Genomic DNA, 19,198 nt, shown 5'->3' with positions numbered 1-19,198 from the left:
TTGTGATAAAAATATCTGAATATTTGAATTGTAACTATGTTTTATTGCTGTTAGATTTCGAACACAATGAAGTGTAAATTTACCTCTGATATATTCACCAATGAGCTCTAAATTAACTTCCACATGCCTAGCAGTTGGATCAAAGGCACAAATGTTCGCGACAAAGTGTCCATTAACATACTGTGAACAAAAGAATAAAAGTTATGGGAGCATCAGCAAGTGGGAGTAATCCAATTCATGAGTTTACATAATTCCATTTCTGTAAATTAAAAAAAAAAAATTTAATGTTTATTTTTGGGAGAGAGACACACCCAGAGTGTGAGCGGGGGAGGGGCAGAGAGAGACACAGAATCCAAAGCAGGCTCCAGGCTCTAAGCTGTCGGCACAGAGCCAGATGCAAGGCTCGAATCCACGAGCCGTGAGATCATGACCTGAGCTGAAGTCGTCAGATGCTCGACTGACTGAGCCACCCAGGAGCCCCCATTAATGTAAATTTTAAAACAGGCAAAACCAATCTACAGTGTTAGGAGTCAGGATTCTGGTCACTCTTGGGGTGAGTGAGAAAATGTGCGTGTGTGTGTGTGGGGGGGTAAGTGATAGGAGAGGGTACAAAGAAAGGCTTTGGGGGGTCCCATTAATGTTTCTTGAGCTAGATGCTGGTTACAAATGTTTATTGTGTAAAAAATCTTGCATTTTTACTCTTAGGATTTGTGCAATTATGATTTGTATACCTAAACTTGTGTGGGTTATTCTTCAACAAAAAGAATGTTTAAAAAAAAAAAACTTACCATTTTACACTTGTCCCAATTTCCGAAGTCACTTGATAATTCCAGCTCTGGATGAATGAACAAGATAACCGCTAACAGGATGTCATGTACTAGTTTTGTGTTGGCCTCCACCTCCTGGGACTTGGTGTCTGGCAGGTATGTGGGCTCTACCGAAGGATGATAGTCATAGAGTAACAGTGATACAAAGTCTAAGGAGGTAAGCAGTTGGAGGCTTTCCTGCAGCTCTTGCAGCATGATTCGGAAAAAGAGAATTCCTGCCCGCTGGACTTCACCTACATTTTCAATCTCTGAAACAACACAGTAACATCTCACACTGTTGTTCAGTACATATATTGGTTTTTCATAGCATTCTGAACATAATACAGTAAACTTTTTTTTCCAGGAAAAAGACAGCCATATCCTATGCTTTTAAACAATCTTCGTTTCTCTAGTCATGAAATTAATATGCAGAAATGGAATTACACTGGTGAAGCTCACAGGAAGAGGCTTTGAGGAAAGGTAAAAACTCAGGTTTTGGAGTTGGACCTCAGGTTGAATACCCGCTCTTAGGTTTGTCTCTCTGAACCTCCTTTTCCTTTCTGTGAGCATAGGCTGATCCCTACTTCCCTGGTGGTCTGGGAATTGAATAAGATGATATAAGTAAAAGTGCTTAGTGGTAAGTACATAGTGAATGCTCAAAAAACATAAATTTTCTTCTTTTTTCTACTTACTCCACCCTACCTGGTGGCAAGAAACCTCTCAGATTAATCCCACGTAGTGTTACTCTATTTACTCCATTCTAGATAGCCAAAGGTCTCCATGTTTCCTTCTTCCTTCCCTTATGGCCAAACTGATTTTGTACTAAGAGCAGCCTATTGGATGTGGAATCACAAGCACTGGGGTCTAGTCTTGGGTTCTGCCACTAAACTCCTATTGGACCTTAACTCTGATGGTTTTTAGCTTCTTTATCTGTAAAACAAGATAAGATTCACTTGTCCCAGCAAATGAATACTGTGTAATCTAGTGGAAAGAGCACCAGACTGGGGTGCAAATCCAGGTTTCATCACTTGCTAACTGTGTGATTTGGTGTGAGTTGTTTAGTTTCTCTGAGCTTCACTTTCCTCACCTGTGAAATGAGGCATCACCATTCACCTCACAGAGTTAGGGTAAGGACTAATTGAAATTACATATTTAAAGTGCTTGATACATGATGAGGCATTTAATAAATGCTAGTTCTATATTGCCTTTGTGAGTCCTTCCAGTTCTAAACCATATGATTCTAGCCAAGAAAATGAGACTTAATACCCTTTCCTCTAATTTATAGACCACACTCATCAGCCCAAGACTGCATGAGGGAATTCCTTTTATGCTGTATATTGCCGTATATTGTAACAATTCCTTTTAGAAAGTGCATCCTTCATTGCAATCTGTGATTCCCCCAAATTTATTAAACCCATGAATCCAGAACATTTACGTTCACAATACCTAGGATACAGTTTTTCTTTATTTCTCCAGATATTTCTCCCAATATTTCGTAGCAGGCAGCTTGGACCACCTTTATCATTTTCTGCAGATCTTTAAATTCTCGATACAGTAGCATCTTATTTCTGCCAATGTTAAAATCAAGAACTCCTAAGGCCTTTCCCGTTCTCTCACGGAGTGGAATTACTATGTGGTTCTCTCCACAGACAGAGGCCAAAATGACTTCTGAAGTGTCTGTACACTTAAAGAGGAAGTCTCTGAAACCGAAACCAAATAAGCATAAGGATATAAGACATCAGCAGTCTCGTAACATTCCACCCAAACATACTGAATCGCTCTTTTGTGCCAGCGATGCTCCAGCCACACCAGCCCTTGTTTCATCTGCCTGGACCGCTCCCCCCTTTCTTTCACAGAGCTCTCTCTCTCAGCTCACTCATTAGAAGCCTTCTCTGACCAAGCAATCTAAATAAAGTAGCAGCGCCCAGGTCGCTGTCCATCTGCTACTCTGTTTTATTGTCTTTTGCTATACTTCTACTTGTCTGAAGGTATTTGGTTTTTGTTTACATATTGTCCAATAAGTACCAGTTGAATGCCTGAAGGAACTGATGAGTATGTTAGATCAGGTTCCCTAGAAGCAGAGCCCGAGACATGAATGCTTCTGCAAAGGATTTATAGAGGGAGTGCTTTCCACAGAAACCTGTAAGGGTCTGAGGAAAGCAGAAGAGGGAAGAAGAAGCTAATTAAGAATGTGAAGGCTAGGGCCGCTTGGGTGACTCAGTTGGTTAAGCATCCGACTTTGGGCGTCATGATCTTACTGCTTGTGGATTCAATGTGAGTTCAAGCCCTGCATCGGGCTCGGAGCCTGGAGCCTCCTTCAGATTCTGTGTCTCCCTCTCTCTCTGCCCCTCCCCTGCTTGCTCTCTCTCTCTCTCTCTCTCTCTCTCTCTCTCAAAAATAAGTAAACTTATAAAAATTTTAAAAAGAATGTGAAGGCTAGCCTCAGCCTCATCCTAAGGGGAGCTCTGGAAGGCAAATGGTGCCAAGAATCTGCCCCACCTTGGAGAGGTCTTTTATCAGTCATTGGCTCCACCATGCATCTTTGGGTGTGTGTTGTAAGACGAGTGTTTACCTAACTGTGATGCACAGCCAGGTAAGGGGCTCCCATCACTCAAGGGCACTGCTCCAGAGGAAGCTATAGTGTGCAGCCCCTAGCAGAATGTATTTTAGGGATATGGGTAGGGCCTCAGCAGCACTGCTCCCTGGAGGGACCTGAGATTTTCATTGAAATGTAGTAGTGGTTTCTCTCTCTAGTGACATATAGACACATCTCGTTCCCCCTTTCCAGTCTATGTTGACATTCAGATGTCATTCTTTTGAGGTATTTGTAAAAATGTTGGTGCTTTGCCTAGCCTCAAAAAGCACATTTATGACTCAAAATACCAATCCTATAATGCCAGGGAAGATTATGTCCTTTATGTCTTTTTTTTTTTTTTTTTTTTTTTTTTTGCTGTTCCCACTCCTTCCTGCTGCTGAGCCACCACTTTGTGTCTTTATGATAACCACAGTCATGAAGCATCATGCCAAACTTTCCAGGCATAAAGATAAAGCTGATTGGTCAACAAAGTTCCTCAAGAGGCACCTGTTGTAAGTTACACACAGGAGTCCAGATTGAGTCTGGGTGTGCAAGGACTCTCATAAAATTCGACCAGCACAAGGAATAACTGTGGAAAAGAGGTTGAAACTGAATGAACATTCAGATATGAGGCCAAACTAAAATTTAATTAACACATGTACTTAAATGTCAAATTAGCCTACCGGACTGGGATAGATTACTGCCTACTCAACCACACTGACCTCTAACAAGCAGTCAGTCCCTTTTGCGATAGGTGCGTCCCAGGTTGAGATCAGTTTTGCATCTGTCCGGTTTGTGTTCCTGGCATCCCACAGATGAAAGGCATGCAAAGTAACCCAGAGCTGAGTACTTATTACAGACAATGTTCTCTGCTTCCTCCCCACCTTTGCCTGGCCTGTTTTCTTCAAATAAAAAATACACGTCCACAGGCTAGCTAACATTAACATGATGAGCTCTGGTAAGTGACATGGATGTATTTTTCACAATCATGGCGGATTTTTGTTGAATTCCATGTTTGAAAAAAACATCACAGAAAAATAAAACACTATCATGCTTTAAAATATGCAATTTTAATATAAAATACCAATGAAATCTGTTTAAAAAAGTACTTGAAGGGGAAAGGAGTTAACATGTCCCACGCAAACAGGAATTTTTCTTTAAAACCTATCAGGGTAAGATTTAAGTATACTAAGAATAGACAAAAGCTGTGTTTCTCAGATCTACTATCACAGTAGGGGAATGTGTTTTGGCAATCGAGCAAAACAAACATGAAAATGCTTCTCATACCTGAAGATGCATGTCTTCCTGAAGATGATAGGGGGATTCCTGTGGATTTTTGTTAGACCCAGGTGCCTTGTAACCATCATATTGCGTAAAACATAGTCTGAATCCTTGAAAACAGGAAGAGATTTCAACACAGAGAGAAATGATTAAACCTTACTTTCCCTTTAGAGAAGTTTGGGGAACAGAAAAATAGAGGAAAAATTTTAGGAAAGTTTAGATGATGTCTAGCTTGAAGTATCAGGACATTTTACTTAGTACTATTAAGAATGAGGTATTCACGGGGCACCTGGGTGGCTCAGTCGGTTAAGTGTCTGACTCTTGACATTGGCTCAGGTCATGATCTTGTGTTTGGGGGACTGAGCCCTGCATTGGCCTCTGAGCTGACAGTGTGGAGTCTGCTTGGGATTCTCTCTTCCTTTCTCTCTGCCCCTCCCCCACACCCCGATCCCCATTCTCACCCCCTGCTCATGGGTGTGTGTTCTCTCTTTCTCTCTCTCTCTCAAAAATAAACATTTTTATTTTTATTTATTTTTTTATTTTTTTAATTTTTTTTAACGTTTATTCATTGTTGAGACAGAGAGAGACAGAGCATGAATGGGGGAAGGTCAGAGAGAGAGGGAGACACAGAATCCAAAACAGGTTCCAGGCTCTGAGCTGTCAGCACAGAGCCTGACGCGGGGCTCAAACTAACGGACCGCTAGATCATGACCTGAGCTGAAGTTGGACGCCCAACCAACTGAGCCACCCAGGCGCCCCCAAAATAAAAATTTTTTAAAAAGAGAATGAGGTGCTCACAAGAGAAAAATTTCAAATTATGACATTTTTTTAAATAAACAAACTTATTTTTTATAATTGTGATAAAACTGTGTGTTTATATTATTATTATTTTTTGATGTTCAAGTTGCATTGTAGAACATTTGGAAAATACAGAAGAGTCCAAAGAAAATAAGAACAATAAAAAATATTCTCCATTGAGGTCTTTGTCTTCACCAAAACTTCAACAAAAACTGTTCTGGTCAAGGTTTCTAGTGGCTCTGTCATTGTATTATCCACTGATCTACCCCCAATCATCATCTTTCTCTATAGCAGCACTTGACTCAGTGAACAACTCCCTTCTTTTTCTTTTTTTTTTAATTTTTAATTTTATTTATTTATTTTTTAAAAAAAGATGGGCTGTATTTTTTAAATTTTTATTAATGTTTATTTTTTAGAAGTATTTTAGTTTCTTTATTTCTTTTTTTTAAATGAAATTTATTGTCAAATTGCTTTCCATAAAACATCCAGTGCTCATCCCAACAGGTGCCCTCCTCAATGCCCATCACCCACTTCCCCCTCCCTCCACCCCCCATCAACCCTCAGTTTATTCTCAGTTTTTAAGAATCTCTTATGGTTTGGCTCCCTCCCTCTCTAACTTTTTTTTTCCTTCCCCTCCCCCATGGTCTTCTGTTAAGTTTCTCAGGATCCACATAAGAGTGAAAACATATGGTATCTGTCTTTCTCTGTATGACTTATTTCACTTAGCATAACACTCTCCAGTTCCATCCACATTGCTACAAAAGGCCATATTTCATTCTTTCTCATTGCCAAGTAACATAAAATACCTAGGAATAAACCTAACCAAAGATTTAAAAGATCTGTATACTGAAAACTATAGAAAGTTTATGGAAACTGTTTATAGAAAGTTATAGAAAACTATAGAAAGTTTATAGAAAGTTAAGGAAATTGAAGATGATATAAAGAAATGGAAAAACATTCCATGCTCATGGGTTGGAAGAATAAATATTGTTAAAATGTCAATACTACCCAAAGCTATCTACACATTCAGTGCAATCTCAATCAAAATTGCACCAGCATTCTTCTCGAAGTTAGAACAAGGAATCCTAAAATTTGTATGTAACCACAAAAGACCCTGAATAGCCAAAGTAATATTGAAGAAGAAGACCAAAGCAGTAGGCATCACAATCCCGGACTTTAGCCTCTACTACAAAGCTGTAATCATCAAGACAGCATGGTATCGGCACAAAAACAGACACACAGACCAATGGAATAGAATGGAGACTCCAGAATTGGACCCACAAAAGTATGGCCAACTAATCTTTGACAAAGCAGGAAAGAATATCCAATGGAAAAAAGACAGTCTCTTGAACAAACGGTGCTGGGAGACCTGGACAGCAACATGCAGAAGAATGAAACTAGACCACTTTCTTATACCACTCACAAAAATAAACTCAAAATAGATAAAGGACCTGAATGTGAGACAGAAAACCATCAAAACCCTAGAGGAGAAAGCAGGAAAAAACCTCTCTGACCTCAGCTGCAGCAATTTCTTACTTGACACATCTCCAAAGAAAAGGGAATTAAAAGCAAAAATGAACTATTGGGACCTCATGAAGATAAAGAGCTTCTGCACTGCAAAGGAAACAATCAACAAAACTAAAAGGCAACCAACGGAATGGGAAAAGATATTTGCAAATGACATATCAGACAAAAGGCTAGTATCCAAAATCTATAAAGAACTCACCAAACTCCACACCCAAAAACCAAATAATCCAGTGAAGAAATAGGCAGAAAACAAGAATAGACACTTCTCTAAAGAAGACATCCAGATGGCCAACAGGCACATGAAAAGACGCTCAATGTTGCTCCTCATCAGGGAAATACAAATCAAAACCACACTCAGATACCACCTCACGCCAGTCAGAGTGGCTAAAATGAACAAATCCGGAGACCATAGATGCTGGAGAGGATGTGGAGGAACAGGAACCCTCTTGCACTGTTTGTGGGAATGCAAACTGGTGCAGCCTCTCTGGAAAACAGTGTGGAGGTTGCTCAAAAAATTAAAAATAGATCTACCCTATGACCCAGCAATAGCACTGCTAGGAATTTACCCAAGGGATACAGGAGTGTTGATGCATAGGGGCACTTGTACCCCAATGTTTATAGCAGCACTTTCAACAATAGCCAAATTATGGAAAGAGCCTAAATGTCCATCAACTGATGAATGGTTAAAGAAATTGTGGTTTATATACACAATGGAATACTACTTGGCAATGAGAAAGAATGAACAACTCCCTTCTTGACATACTTTCTTCACTTGGCTTTTGGGACAACACTCTCTCTAGTATTCCTACAAATCACTCATATTTCTTGCTGCTTCTTTGTCTTCCTCACCTCTAAGAGGTTTTCAAGCTGTAGGCCATAACCTACCTATGGGCTGTGAAAATATTTTAATGCCTTTATTATATTTTATTATTTGAGAGAGAGAGAGAGAGAGAGGGAGAGAAAGAGAATTTTAAGCAGTTTCCATGCTTAGTGCAGAGCCTGGATGGGGCTCAATCCCACGAACCTAGGATCATGACCTGAGCTGAAATCAAGAGTCAGATGCTCAACTGACTGAGCCACCCAGGCACCCCTTAACGACTTTTAAAACCAGTTTTATTGAGGTAGCATTGATATATAAAAAACTGCACATATTTAATGTATACAATTTGAAGAGTTTGGACTGAGTCTTGACCAACGTTTTATTTATTCATTTATTTTTTGGTGGAGACTGATTTACTTATAAGAAAGTAATATTAACATATCTTGTAAAATATGCAGGATATATCTTATGACTGTATAATATATGACTGTAGAAAAGACTAATTCAATTGGAAGAAGTAAAAAGGGGTTTTTATGTCTGCCTTTAAAAAGTTCTTTGAGGGGTGCCTGGGTGGCTCAGTCAGTTAAGACTCTGATTTTGGCTCAGGTCATGATCTCACGGCTTGTGAGTTCGAGCCCCACATCGGGCTCTGTGCTGACGGCTCAGAGCCTGGAGCCTGCTTTGGATTCTGTGTCTTTCTCTCTCTCTCTGCCCCTCCTCCACTCACACTCTGTCTCTCTCTGTCTCTCAAAAATAAATAAACATTAAAAAAAAAAAGTTTTTTGATTGGAGCACCTGGGTAGCTCAGTTGGTTGAGCGTCAGACTTCCATTCAGGTAAGATCTCACCCATGAGTTCGAGCTCCACGTGGGGCTTTCTGCTGTCAGCGTGGAGCCTGCTTCAGATCATCTGTCCCCCTTTCTCTCTGCACCTCCCCCACTCACACCCTCTCAAAGATAAATAAACATTTAAAAATAAATAAAAAGTTCTTTGATTAAGAGGGAACCTTGATAATAGGATCAATAGGGGCAGCATGATGAATGGTGCCTGGGAGAAGAACAACTGTTTTGCGGTGTGGAACGTTTACTTGCCACGACCTCAAGTGTTCTCCCAAACCCTTTAGATGAAAAATGTTTTCAATAGAATGTTTAGCAAACTGTAAAGATTCTCTGATGCTGGCAATGGAGCATCTAGCTTTTCCTAATATATTTCTTCCATGGTTTGAATCCATCTAATTCCATGGTTAGAATCTCACTGTGTCTGTGTTTCTAGGTTTAAATCTTTAGCCCAAACTAAACAATTCCTCTCCTGTTCCCACCTCTCCCCTCAAAATTGGGTCAATTGGGCCACTTCTGTTAAGATTGGAACCATACTGGGGCGCCTGGGTGGCTCAGTCAGTTAAATGTCTGACTTCGGCTCAGGTCATGATCTCATAGTTCTCATAGTTCGTGGGTTTGAGTCCCACGTTGGGCTCTGTGCTGTCAGCTGCTTCAGATTCTGTGTCTCCGTCTCTCTCTGCCCTTCCCCCGCTTGTGCTCTGTCTCTGTCTCTCAAAAATTAGTAAATGTTAAAAAAAATTTTTAAAAAAGATTGCACAAAAAAACCCATAAAATACCTAGGAATAAATCTAACCAAAGAGGTGAAAAATCTGTACGCTGAAAACTATAGAAAGCTTATGAAAGAAATTGAAGAAGACACAAAAAAAGGGAAAAAGATTCCATGCTCCTAGATAGGAAGAACAAATATTGTTAAAATGTCGACACTACCCAAAGCAATGTACATATTCAATGCAATCCCTATCAAAATAACACCAGCATTCTTCACAGAGCTACAACAAATAATCCTAAAATTTGTATGGAACAAGAAAAGACCCCGAATAGCCAAAGCAATCTTGAAAAAGAAAACCAAAGCAGGAGGCATCACAATCCCAGTCTTCAAGCTATACTACAAAGCTGTAACCATCAAGACAGTATGGTACTGGCACAAGAACAGATGCTCAGATCAATGGAACAGAATAGAAAACCCAGAAATTGACCCACAAACGTATGGCCAACTAATCTTTGAAAAGCAGGAAAGAATATCCAATGGAATAAAGACAGTCTCTTCACCAAGTGGTGCTGGGAAAACTGGACAGTGATATGCAGAAGAATGAACCTGGACCACTTTCTTACACCATACACAAAAATAAACTCAAAATGAATGAGAGACCTCAATATAAGACAGGAAGCCATCAAAATTCTCGAGGAGAAAGCAGGCAAAAACCTCTTTGATCTTGGCCGCACCAACTTCTTACTCAACACGTCTCCAGAGGTGAGGGAAACAAAAGCAAAAATGAACTACTGGGACCTCATCAAAACAAAAAGCTTCTGCACAGCAAGGGAAACAGTCAGCAAAACTAAAAGGCAATCAACAGAATGGGAGAAGATATTTGCAAACGACGTATCAGATAAAGGGTTAGTATCCGGAATCTATAAAGAACTTATCAAACTCAACACTCAAAACACAAATAATCCAGTGAAAAAATGGGCAAAAGACATGAATAGACACTTCTCCAAAGAAGACATCCAGATGGCCAACCGACACATGAAAACATGCTCAACATCACTCATCATCAGGGAAATCCAAATCAAAACCACAATGAGATACCACCTCACACCTGTCAGAATGGCAAACATTAACAACTCAGGCAACAACAGATGTTGGCGAGGATGTGGAGAAAGAGGATCTCTTTTGCATTGTTGGTGGCAATGCAAGCTGGTGCAGCCACTCTGGAAAACAGTATGGAGGTGCCTCAAAAAACTAAAAATAGAACTACCCTACGACCCAGCAATTTATCCATGGGATAAGCATTTATCCATGGGATACAGGCGTGCTGTTTCGAAGGGACACATGCACCCCCATGTTTATAGCAGCACTATCAACAACAGCCACAGTATGGAAAGAACCCAAATGTCCATGGATGGATGAATGGATAAAGAAGATGTGGTGTATGTATACAATGGAGTATTACTCAGCAATCAAAAAGAATCAAAAGAAATCTTGCCATTTGCAACTACGTGGATAGAACTGGAGGGTATTATGCTAAGTGAAATTAGTCAGTCAGAGAAAGACAAAAATCATATGACTTCACTCATATGAGGACTTTAAGAGACAAAACAGATGAACCTAAGGGAAGGGACACAAAAATAATATAAAAACAGGGAGTGGGACAAAACAGAAGAGACTCATAAATATGGAGAACAAACAGAAGGTTACTGGAGGGGTTGTGGGAGGGGGGGATGAACTAAATGGGTAAGGGGCACTAAGGAATCTACTCCTGAAATCATTGTTGCACTATATGCTAACTAATTTGGATGTAAATTTTAAAAAATAAAAAATAAAATTAATTAAGAAAAAGATTTTATGGTAAAAAAAAAGACTGGAAGCATACTATAGAAAATAAGGGGTTGGTAAAATAATATGCCTAAAAACAAGCTTTTCATTTAATTTTACTTGGAGCAAGAAACTATAAATTCAGCAAGTGCCTCAGTAATTATTCAGTAGTGAGATAACTACCATAGTTAAAATTTTCTAGGAAACGGTTTAGAGAAAGAGCTGCAACGATATTTTCCCCCATTTTCCTTCTTCTGCTACTGGCTTGTTATTTCCCCCCTTACCTTTCCAATACAGCTTTGCCCCACTATATGAAAGTAGAGCATTCCTATGAAACCTTTCATAAGCTGGACTGGCATAATGTGAAGAAGCAATTACTATTAAATCATACAGAAAAATTTTTGAGCATTCCCAGACCCCTGATAATGATTCTTAGGCTTTTCTGATACCTTAGAATGCACCTTGCTAACGGATGCACAAAATAAATTGAGATAAAGCACAGATGCTCACAGACACAATTCAAAGATGTGGTGGTTTTGCTGAGTGCAGCTGGGGGGAAGGAGGTCTTGGTGGGGACACCCTTGCTGCTCTGGGGGCTAACTGCCAAACAAACACCGAATGCTATTTTCACTTTTTACCTTTTTTCATAAAAGCAAAATCCTCTTTGGATTTCTTTCAGTTAGCAAAAACAGAGGGCCTTTGGAAAACAGAAGTGGGCTAACATGAACTTCTGGAAGGCGGGAATAATAGCATCTGTTCATTCTCACCTTATATATTACACATCATTTAGTATTTACCCTCCTCTGCTTTGTTTTTCTTGTGAAAAACATTTTTTAAAGAAAGAATGAAATATATAGAAAATAGCAGAAAACATCACATAGTAAAAGTAGGTATTGTTTTGTGAAACTTCAGTCTTAAGTGTGTGTGTATGTGTGTGTGTCTGTAAGGGGTCAGGACATAAAATGGTTTTCATATGATAGGTCAAAGTCAATATAATTTTGAGCCACAATGATTCCAAACACTTGGGAGTACCTCAGGGCTTGGACCTCAGACTTTTTTTCTATCCTCACTCATTCTCTTGGTCACTCCCTCTAGTTTCATGGTTTTTGTTTTGTTTTAGGTTATTATGGTAAAATATACGTAGCATAATATTATTACTTTAACCATTCAAAGGTGTACAATTTGGTAGCATGAAATACACTAATGATGTTGTATAACCCAGTCTCATAGTTTTCAGTACCATTTATTTGCTAGACTGGATTTTTTCCCCCAATACTAGCTCATATATTCAACTGTCTTTTTAATATCTCCACTTAGATGTCTAACAGGCATTTTAAGTTATAGTTAAAAAATATTTTTCAATTTATTAGGTAACATTTTTTCCGTATGTTTATTGAGCATGTTTTTTTTTTTTTTAATTTTTTTTAGTAGACTTGTCTTTTGCTTTTTTTCTTTTGGATTTTTAAAAAAATCTTATTGATTTGTGTAGAGCAGTGTTAACCCTTTGTTAAATATGTGGCAATTTCCCCCGATTCGCCTAAAGAAACTTATTTTGTCTATAATCTTGGTGCAAGGAAGTTGCACATTATTATGCCATCAATGTATCATCCTCACTTTAAATTTTTTTTTTCAACGTTTATTTATTTTTGGGACAGAGAGAGACAGAGCATGAACAGGAGAGGGGCAGAGAGAGAGGGAGATACAGAATCGGAAACAGGCTCCAGGCTCTGAGCCATCAGCCCAGAGCCAGACGCGGGGCTCGAACTCCCGGACCGCGAGATCGTGACCTGGCTGAAGTCGGACGCTTAACCGACAGCGCCACCCAGGCGCCCCTCAGCCTCACTTTAATTGTTTCAGCCTTTGGTGTAGGGTTAGCCATTCTTCCCCAAAGATGGTAAATTCCCTCTCATCCTGCATTTTCTTAGCAATGCTCATGCACTTATTTATTCTTTCTCTGAATGAAAATTAAAATCATTTGGTCAACTTAAAAAATTGGGGGATTTTTCTTAGAGTTTTTTGGAAGAAATTATATATATTTTAGAAAGAGAGAGAGAGGGAGTGAGCGGGGAAGGGGCAGAGGGAGAGAGAGAGAGAATCGTAAGCAGGCTCCAAGCTCAGCTCAGAGCCCAACCCAGGGCTCCATCCCACGACCCTGAGATCATGACCTGAGCCAAAATCAAGAAATCAAGGACCAAATGCTCCACTGACTGAGCCACCCAGGAGCCCCAATCAGGGACTATTTGTAAAGGCCTGGGTAGTATATAGAATCCCAGGCCTAGTAACAATAGGGAGTTGTTACCACACTTAGCCTGAAGAGGCAAGGGAAGAAAGTGACTACTAGAACCTGGAGAGGACAGCTGTATGGAGAGAGTCATCTGACTGAAGGTGTAGTGGCCTTTAGTAGAAGAGTACAGCCAATCTACAGCAACCTGACAGAGAGACTGCCAGAAGCAAATTACCCCGGCCTCACTCTCCGTGTGTCCTGCATCTCCTATTGGTATGTCTCATCGGACAAACCTAAACAGAAGCCAAGGAGCCTATTGATACTGTCTACTTTTTGAAGCAGAGCAGGCTGGAGAAGAGAGCAGAATAGACTGGAGAAGCTGCAGATGAGGAAGGGGGAGGTTTAGGAAGTTAGTAGAATTAAGTGCTTGGAAAAAGGTATCCCTACTGCCACCCACAGCCATTTTTAACACCAAAACCTCACCTATCTTCCACTTAGGACAAACCCCTGACTACACCCTTGGACAGGTGCACTGGTCTCTGCCCAGCTGTGACCTCACCCAGACCCTGGGCTGCTGAGTGGTCCTCCTCCTCATTCTGGGGATGATCTTTTTCACTCCATAACATGACTTAGATGGACAGTGACCCTTGTGATCTTGTCCACAGCATTGTGATTGTGAAAACTACATGCCCCTGAAGGCACACTTTTTGTTGACTGCTGTGGGTGATTTTAACTTTCTTCACAGTGCCCTAGATATCATTTCCCTTAAGGCCCAAACAGGGGTCTTCTTAGGTGTGGACACTGGCCAAGTCAAATCCTCCTCAGATCCCACACTATGACTGTGGCCCATCAGACCTGGTGGTCTGTCCCCCACACCAAATGGTCCTCACCCACCTCACCCCCCACTGAGTTGTCCACCCCCCTTCTGAGGGTACTTGGAGGTTCCCATTCCTACCCCACCCCCAGGAGCAGCACCCAGGACTAGGGTTCTCCACCTCCTCAGTCTGTTCGCTCCATCAGAGAGCTCTGTGATTCTGCTCTTTGGCCAAGGCCTCATCAGCTTGGTCCAGCCACTGAGAGAAGAAAGAAGAAGCCTGGAGAGAAGGGGAGAGACACATGTGGAGGGCTAACCGAGGGACTGAGAGACCACCAAGGTGATGCTATCACCTGATCAGGCACCACGCAGGATTGTTTAGCCTTTTTTTGTTTTTTTGTTTGTTTGTTTGTTTATTGATTTATTTTGAGAGAAACAGAGAGAGCAGGAGGGGCAGAGAGAGAATCCCAAGCAGGCTCCACACCCAGAGCAGAGCCCAATGCAGGGCTCTGAAAACTCATGAATTTTGAGATCATGACCCGAGCCAAAGCCAAGAGCCAGATGCTTAACTGACCAAGCTACCCAAGCACCCTTATTTTTTCTTTTTTAATGTTTATTTATTTATTGAGAAGGAGAGAGCAGGAGAGGGCCAGAGAGAGAGAGAGAGAGAGAGAGAGAGAGAGAGAGGGAATCCCAAGCAGGCTCCATGCTGTCAATGTAGAACCCGACATGGGGCTCGATCCCATGAACTGCAAGATTATGACCCAAACCAAGAGTCAGATGCTTAATCGACTGAGCTCTCCAGGCACCCCTTTCTTAAAAGGAAGACAGACACCTTTCCACCCATTCTCACTACATGCAAAATCTTAACATTAAAATTAAGTGTAAAAAAAAAAAAAAAAGAGAGAGGGACAAACCAAAAAAACAGCCCTTTAACTATAGAGAACAAACTGATGGTTACTGGAGAGGAGGTGGATGAGGGGGGGGGGGGGGATCGGTTACATAGGTGATGGAGATTAAGGAGGGCACTGGTTGTGATGAGCACCAGGTGCTGTATGTAAGTGATGAATCACTAAATTCTACACCTGAAACTAATATTTCACTGTACATTAACTAGCTGAAATTTAAATAAAAACTTGGTCGGGGGGGGTAGTGTAAAGAAGCACAACAAACATTCAGCAAAAACTCATTACATTAAAGATGGGCCTTTTTTCTTTAACTGGTGTGATGTAATCATGTCTTTCCAAAAGAGTAGTGCCTCATTCCTTCCTATTTCACCCATACGATTCTGGTGGGGGCTGCCAGTTACTGTAAACTCCGCCAGCCCCACCCTCGGATGGGGGCCATGTCTCAGGATAGACTAAAAATACTCTCTTGGGTTTTCCAAATTGAAACAAGATGATTCTTTTTTAGTTACTAAGCATCTGGCTTGCCCTATGGAGAAAGCCTATCTTAAACTGGAAGGACCAAGCTAAAGTGTAGAGGGAAGCACACATGAGACTTTCAGAGAGAAAGAACATGAGAGAGTGCTGATGATATCGAATTCCTAGTTCTTTCTGGTCATCCTGGAAGCCAGCCTGACTCCTGTCCATTCTTCATTTTGATCACACAAGTCAATCAATTCCCTTTTTTGCCTAAGGCAGTTTGAGATGGACTTTTGCCACTCACAACCAAGGATCTTGAGTTGGGATCATGGGAAGTACGTCCCCAGTTGGCCTAATAGCTAACTAAATACACTTTTAGCATATTAGCAAGACAATACTATCTAGAAACTCTGTTAGAGGTCTAACATTGCCCCACCTTGCCTACCTGCTTTGGGCCAGGCTCAATGAAGTATGTAGTGATGGTGGTGATGTCAGATGTGATGTCACAGAGCCAGGCAATGCCAGTGATCACAACATGCAGGATGTGCTCCCTGCTGTGGACGTAGTGATAGGCAGTGCTAAAGACATTGGCAACACCCTGTAGAGACAGAAAATTTTAATTGTCTTTTGAAAAAATTGTTTTTAATGTTTATTTTTGAGAGAGAAGAGAGAAAGAGTGTGAGCAGGGAAGAAGCAGAAACAGGGAGACACAGAATCCTAAGCAGCTCCAGACTCTGAGCTGTCAGCACAGAGCCCAACATGGGACTTGAACCCACAAGCTGTGAGATCATGACCTGAGCCAAAGTCGGACACTTAACTGACTGAGTCACCCTGGCACCCCAACTGTCTTTTCTTTTTAAAATAGCAGAATAATGCACCAATTGGCTTATCTTTTTTTAATGTTTATTTTTCAGAGAAAGCACAAGTGGGGGAGGGGCAGAGAGAGGGGGACAGAGGATCTGAAGCATGCTGTGTGCTGACAGCAGCGATCCCGATGTGGGGCTCAAACTCACGATCCCTGAGATCGTGACCTGAGCTGAAGTCTGATGCTCAACCACTGAGCCATTCAGGTGCCCCGGATTATCTTTTTAAATTAATGATGACCTACTTCAGACAAAGTATTCATCAGTTCTCAAAAGGCAGTGTTCCAGATTCTACTATGAAAAAAAAGATCTCAAGAAATCAAAGATGTAAGGAGATATCTACTACAAGATCCGCATAACTTTATTATGTTTCCTGATAATCATCCAGTGAAATTTGTGATATGTGCTATCAGAGAATAGAGTCAGAAGAACAAGATAAAGTTTGAAATGAGAAAAAATATTTAAAGCCAGGAGCTAATGACAGCCTTGGGCAGATGGGTAGGAGCTGCCCTGATATGATGCAATTTCAATTTCTGGATCTTTCTGTCCTTTTTGTCATCAGATCAGTACAGGTTGTACTCTGGTCCAAGGCCTGCAACATGCTAGATAACATAGTCTTCTTATAGGCATTGAGAGAGGCTGTTACACAGAAAAGGGGGATGAAGTCCTTAGAACGCATCTGTTGTCTTGTCAAGAGACTCTAGGAACCACAAATTCTTCAAGACTGTATGAATTTTATAATTCAACCCGAGGCATCTAAGGGTAACTCAGGACACTTTACCTCTAGGTCCTGGAGAATCTATTTAAAGTTCATATTGAGGGGCACCTGGGTGGTTAAGTGTCCAACTTCAGCTCAGGTCATGATCTCACGGTTCAAGGGTTTGAGCCCCACATCAGGCTCTGTGCTGACAGCAGAGGGTCTGCTTGGGATTCTCTCTCTCTCTCTCTCTCTCTCTCTCTCTCTCTCTCTTTCTCTCTCTCTGCCCTTTCCCCACTTGAGCATGCTTTCTCTCTCTCTCAAAATAAATAAACTTAAAAAAATAAAAAATAAAGTTCATTTTGACATGGTCTCTAATAAGATTATATATAATTCACCTACTTTTAACTCCATACTCCTCCATTTTCTTCTTGATATCTTTATATCATTCTTATATCAGATAAGAGTGAATCACATTATTAAGAAGATGTCCAGGGGCACCTAGGTGACTCAGTCAGTTAAGGGTCCAGCTCTTGATTTCGGCTCAGGTCATGATCTCACAGTTTGTGAGTTTGAGCCCCACATTGGGCTCTCTCTCCCTCAAAATAACTAAATAAACATTTTTTTTTAATGTCCAGAAAAAAAGATTCCACCACTTTCCTCAGTTATACATCCAATAAATGGGAAGAGAAAAAAATTTTTTAAGTTTATTTATTTTGAGAGAGAGATAGAGAGAGTGGGAGAGGCAAAGAGAGAGGGAGAGAGATTCCCAAGCACAGTGCTCTGTGCTGACAGCACAGAGCCCAATGAGGGGCTCAAACTCACAAACTGTGAGACCATGACCTGAGCTGAAATCAAGAGTTTAATCTACCTGACTGAGTCACCCAGGTGCCCTGAGAAGAGAACATTTTTAAATTGTGGTAAATAAACATAAAGAGCCAGATGCTTAGAGGGGAATACGTGGTAAAGGCATAGCAAGTTCCTGATTGTTGCTACATCCCAGTCCATCGCCTCCATAAAGGCTTTCAATCTTTCTTCATTGCAATTACTATTCATAAAATCAAATTAAAATGCTTGTAGAAATAAATGATCCAGTTATAGTCTTAAAAGTGCTTATCTTTTGGAGCACCTGGGTGGCTCAGTCGGTTAAGCATCCAACTTTAGCTCAGGTCATGATCTCCTGGTTCATAGATTCAAGCCCCATGTCAGGCTCTGTGCTGACAGCTCAGAGCCTGGAGCCTGCTTCAGATTCTGTGTCTCCCCATCTCTCTGCCCCTTCCCTGCTCATACTCTCAAAAGTAAATAAACATTGAAAAAAATTTTAAGTGCCCATCTTTTTTGTGATCTAATTTGAAAACATGAATACTCAAGAAACATTTAGATTTCTTCCTACATTCTTCATCCTTAAAAATCATGACACTGAAATCAAGAGTCATGGGAATGCATTTGTGGAAAGAGTAAAAGATTTCTAGGTTCCCCCTACTAATAAAACATAAATATCTCCCTTCTAAAGATTCATTCCTACTTTGTGGGTCTTAGTTAGTAGTCTAATGGTTGGATTTCAGTGTTACAGCATAAAATGCTGTTCCTATAATTAATGCAATAGGACACATATTAACAATCTTCCCAGAAGCTAAAGCATAGATGAGGCTGAGAGTCCTTCTATGTGTAATGGAGAACCTCTCCAAAGACTGTTAGACATACACAGTAAACAGTAACAAGTATGATGACACTATCTATTTTCATCTGGTTTTAGGTTTTACTTTTTAAAAAGTATAGAAGGAGAGGCCATCTTACCATTGCTCTTGAAGAATTCCTCCATGACTTACCTGATAGAATCTGATCTCATGAGGCACAAAGATGTTTATTTTCTGGGGATCTCTTAGGGTGTCAACAGCCATGACCCCAAAGACCCTCATATATGCATCCTGAAGAGGCAGAGCCAGGAATGAACCATTTTGATCACTCTTCTTGATGGAATTGTTCCAGAAGAAGACGTTCCCATGGTGCTGAACCTGGGGGACATGTATTGGCTTCCCTTCATCCACTACTGTAAAG

The 19,198-nt window shown here is 40.7% G+C and overlaps 1 protein-coding gene across 1 annotated transcript in view; it reads right to left on the bottom strand.

Annotated features, from left to right (window-relative positions):
• The window catches only part of EFCAB5 (EF-hand calcium binding domain 5), a 218,896-nt gene that overhangs the window by 12,730 nt on the left and 186,968 nt on the right, over positions 1 to 19,198 (bottom strand). Inside the window, exons 20-25 of the mRNA XM_040455093.1 lie at positions 18,970 to 19,198; positions 16,026 to 16,178; positions 4,669 to 4,772; positions 2,253 to 2,506; positions 789 to 1,075; positions 84 to 180 (exon numbers count right to left, since the gene is read on the bottom strand). Coding sequence (XP_040311027.1) covers positions 84 to 180; positions 789 to 1,075; positions 2,253 to 2,506; positions 4,669 to 4,772; positions 16,026 to 16,178; positions 18,970 to 19,198 — 1,124 coding nt within the window. The remainder of the gene's footprint in view (positions 1 to 83; positions 181 to 788; positions 1,076 to 2,252; positions 2,507 to 4,668; positions 4,773 to 16,025; positions 16,179 to 18,969) is intronic.

The sequence above is a fragment of the Herpailurus yagouaroundi genome, unplaced genomic scaffold (genome assembly GCF_014898765.1).
Source record: "Herpailurus yagouaroundi ecotype Mexico unplaced genomic scaffold, PumYag 215, whole genome shotgun sequence".
Taxonomy (NCBI): domain Eukaryota; kingdom Metazoa; phylum Chordata; class Mammalia; order Carnivora; family Felidae; genus Herpailurus; species Herpailurus yagouaroundi.
This window is presented reverse-complemented; position numbering and strand designations above follow the sequence as displayed.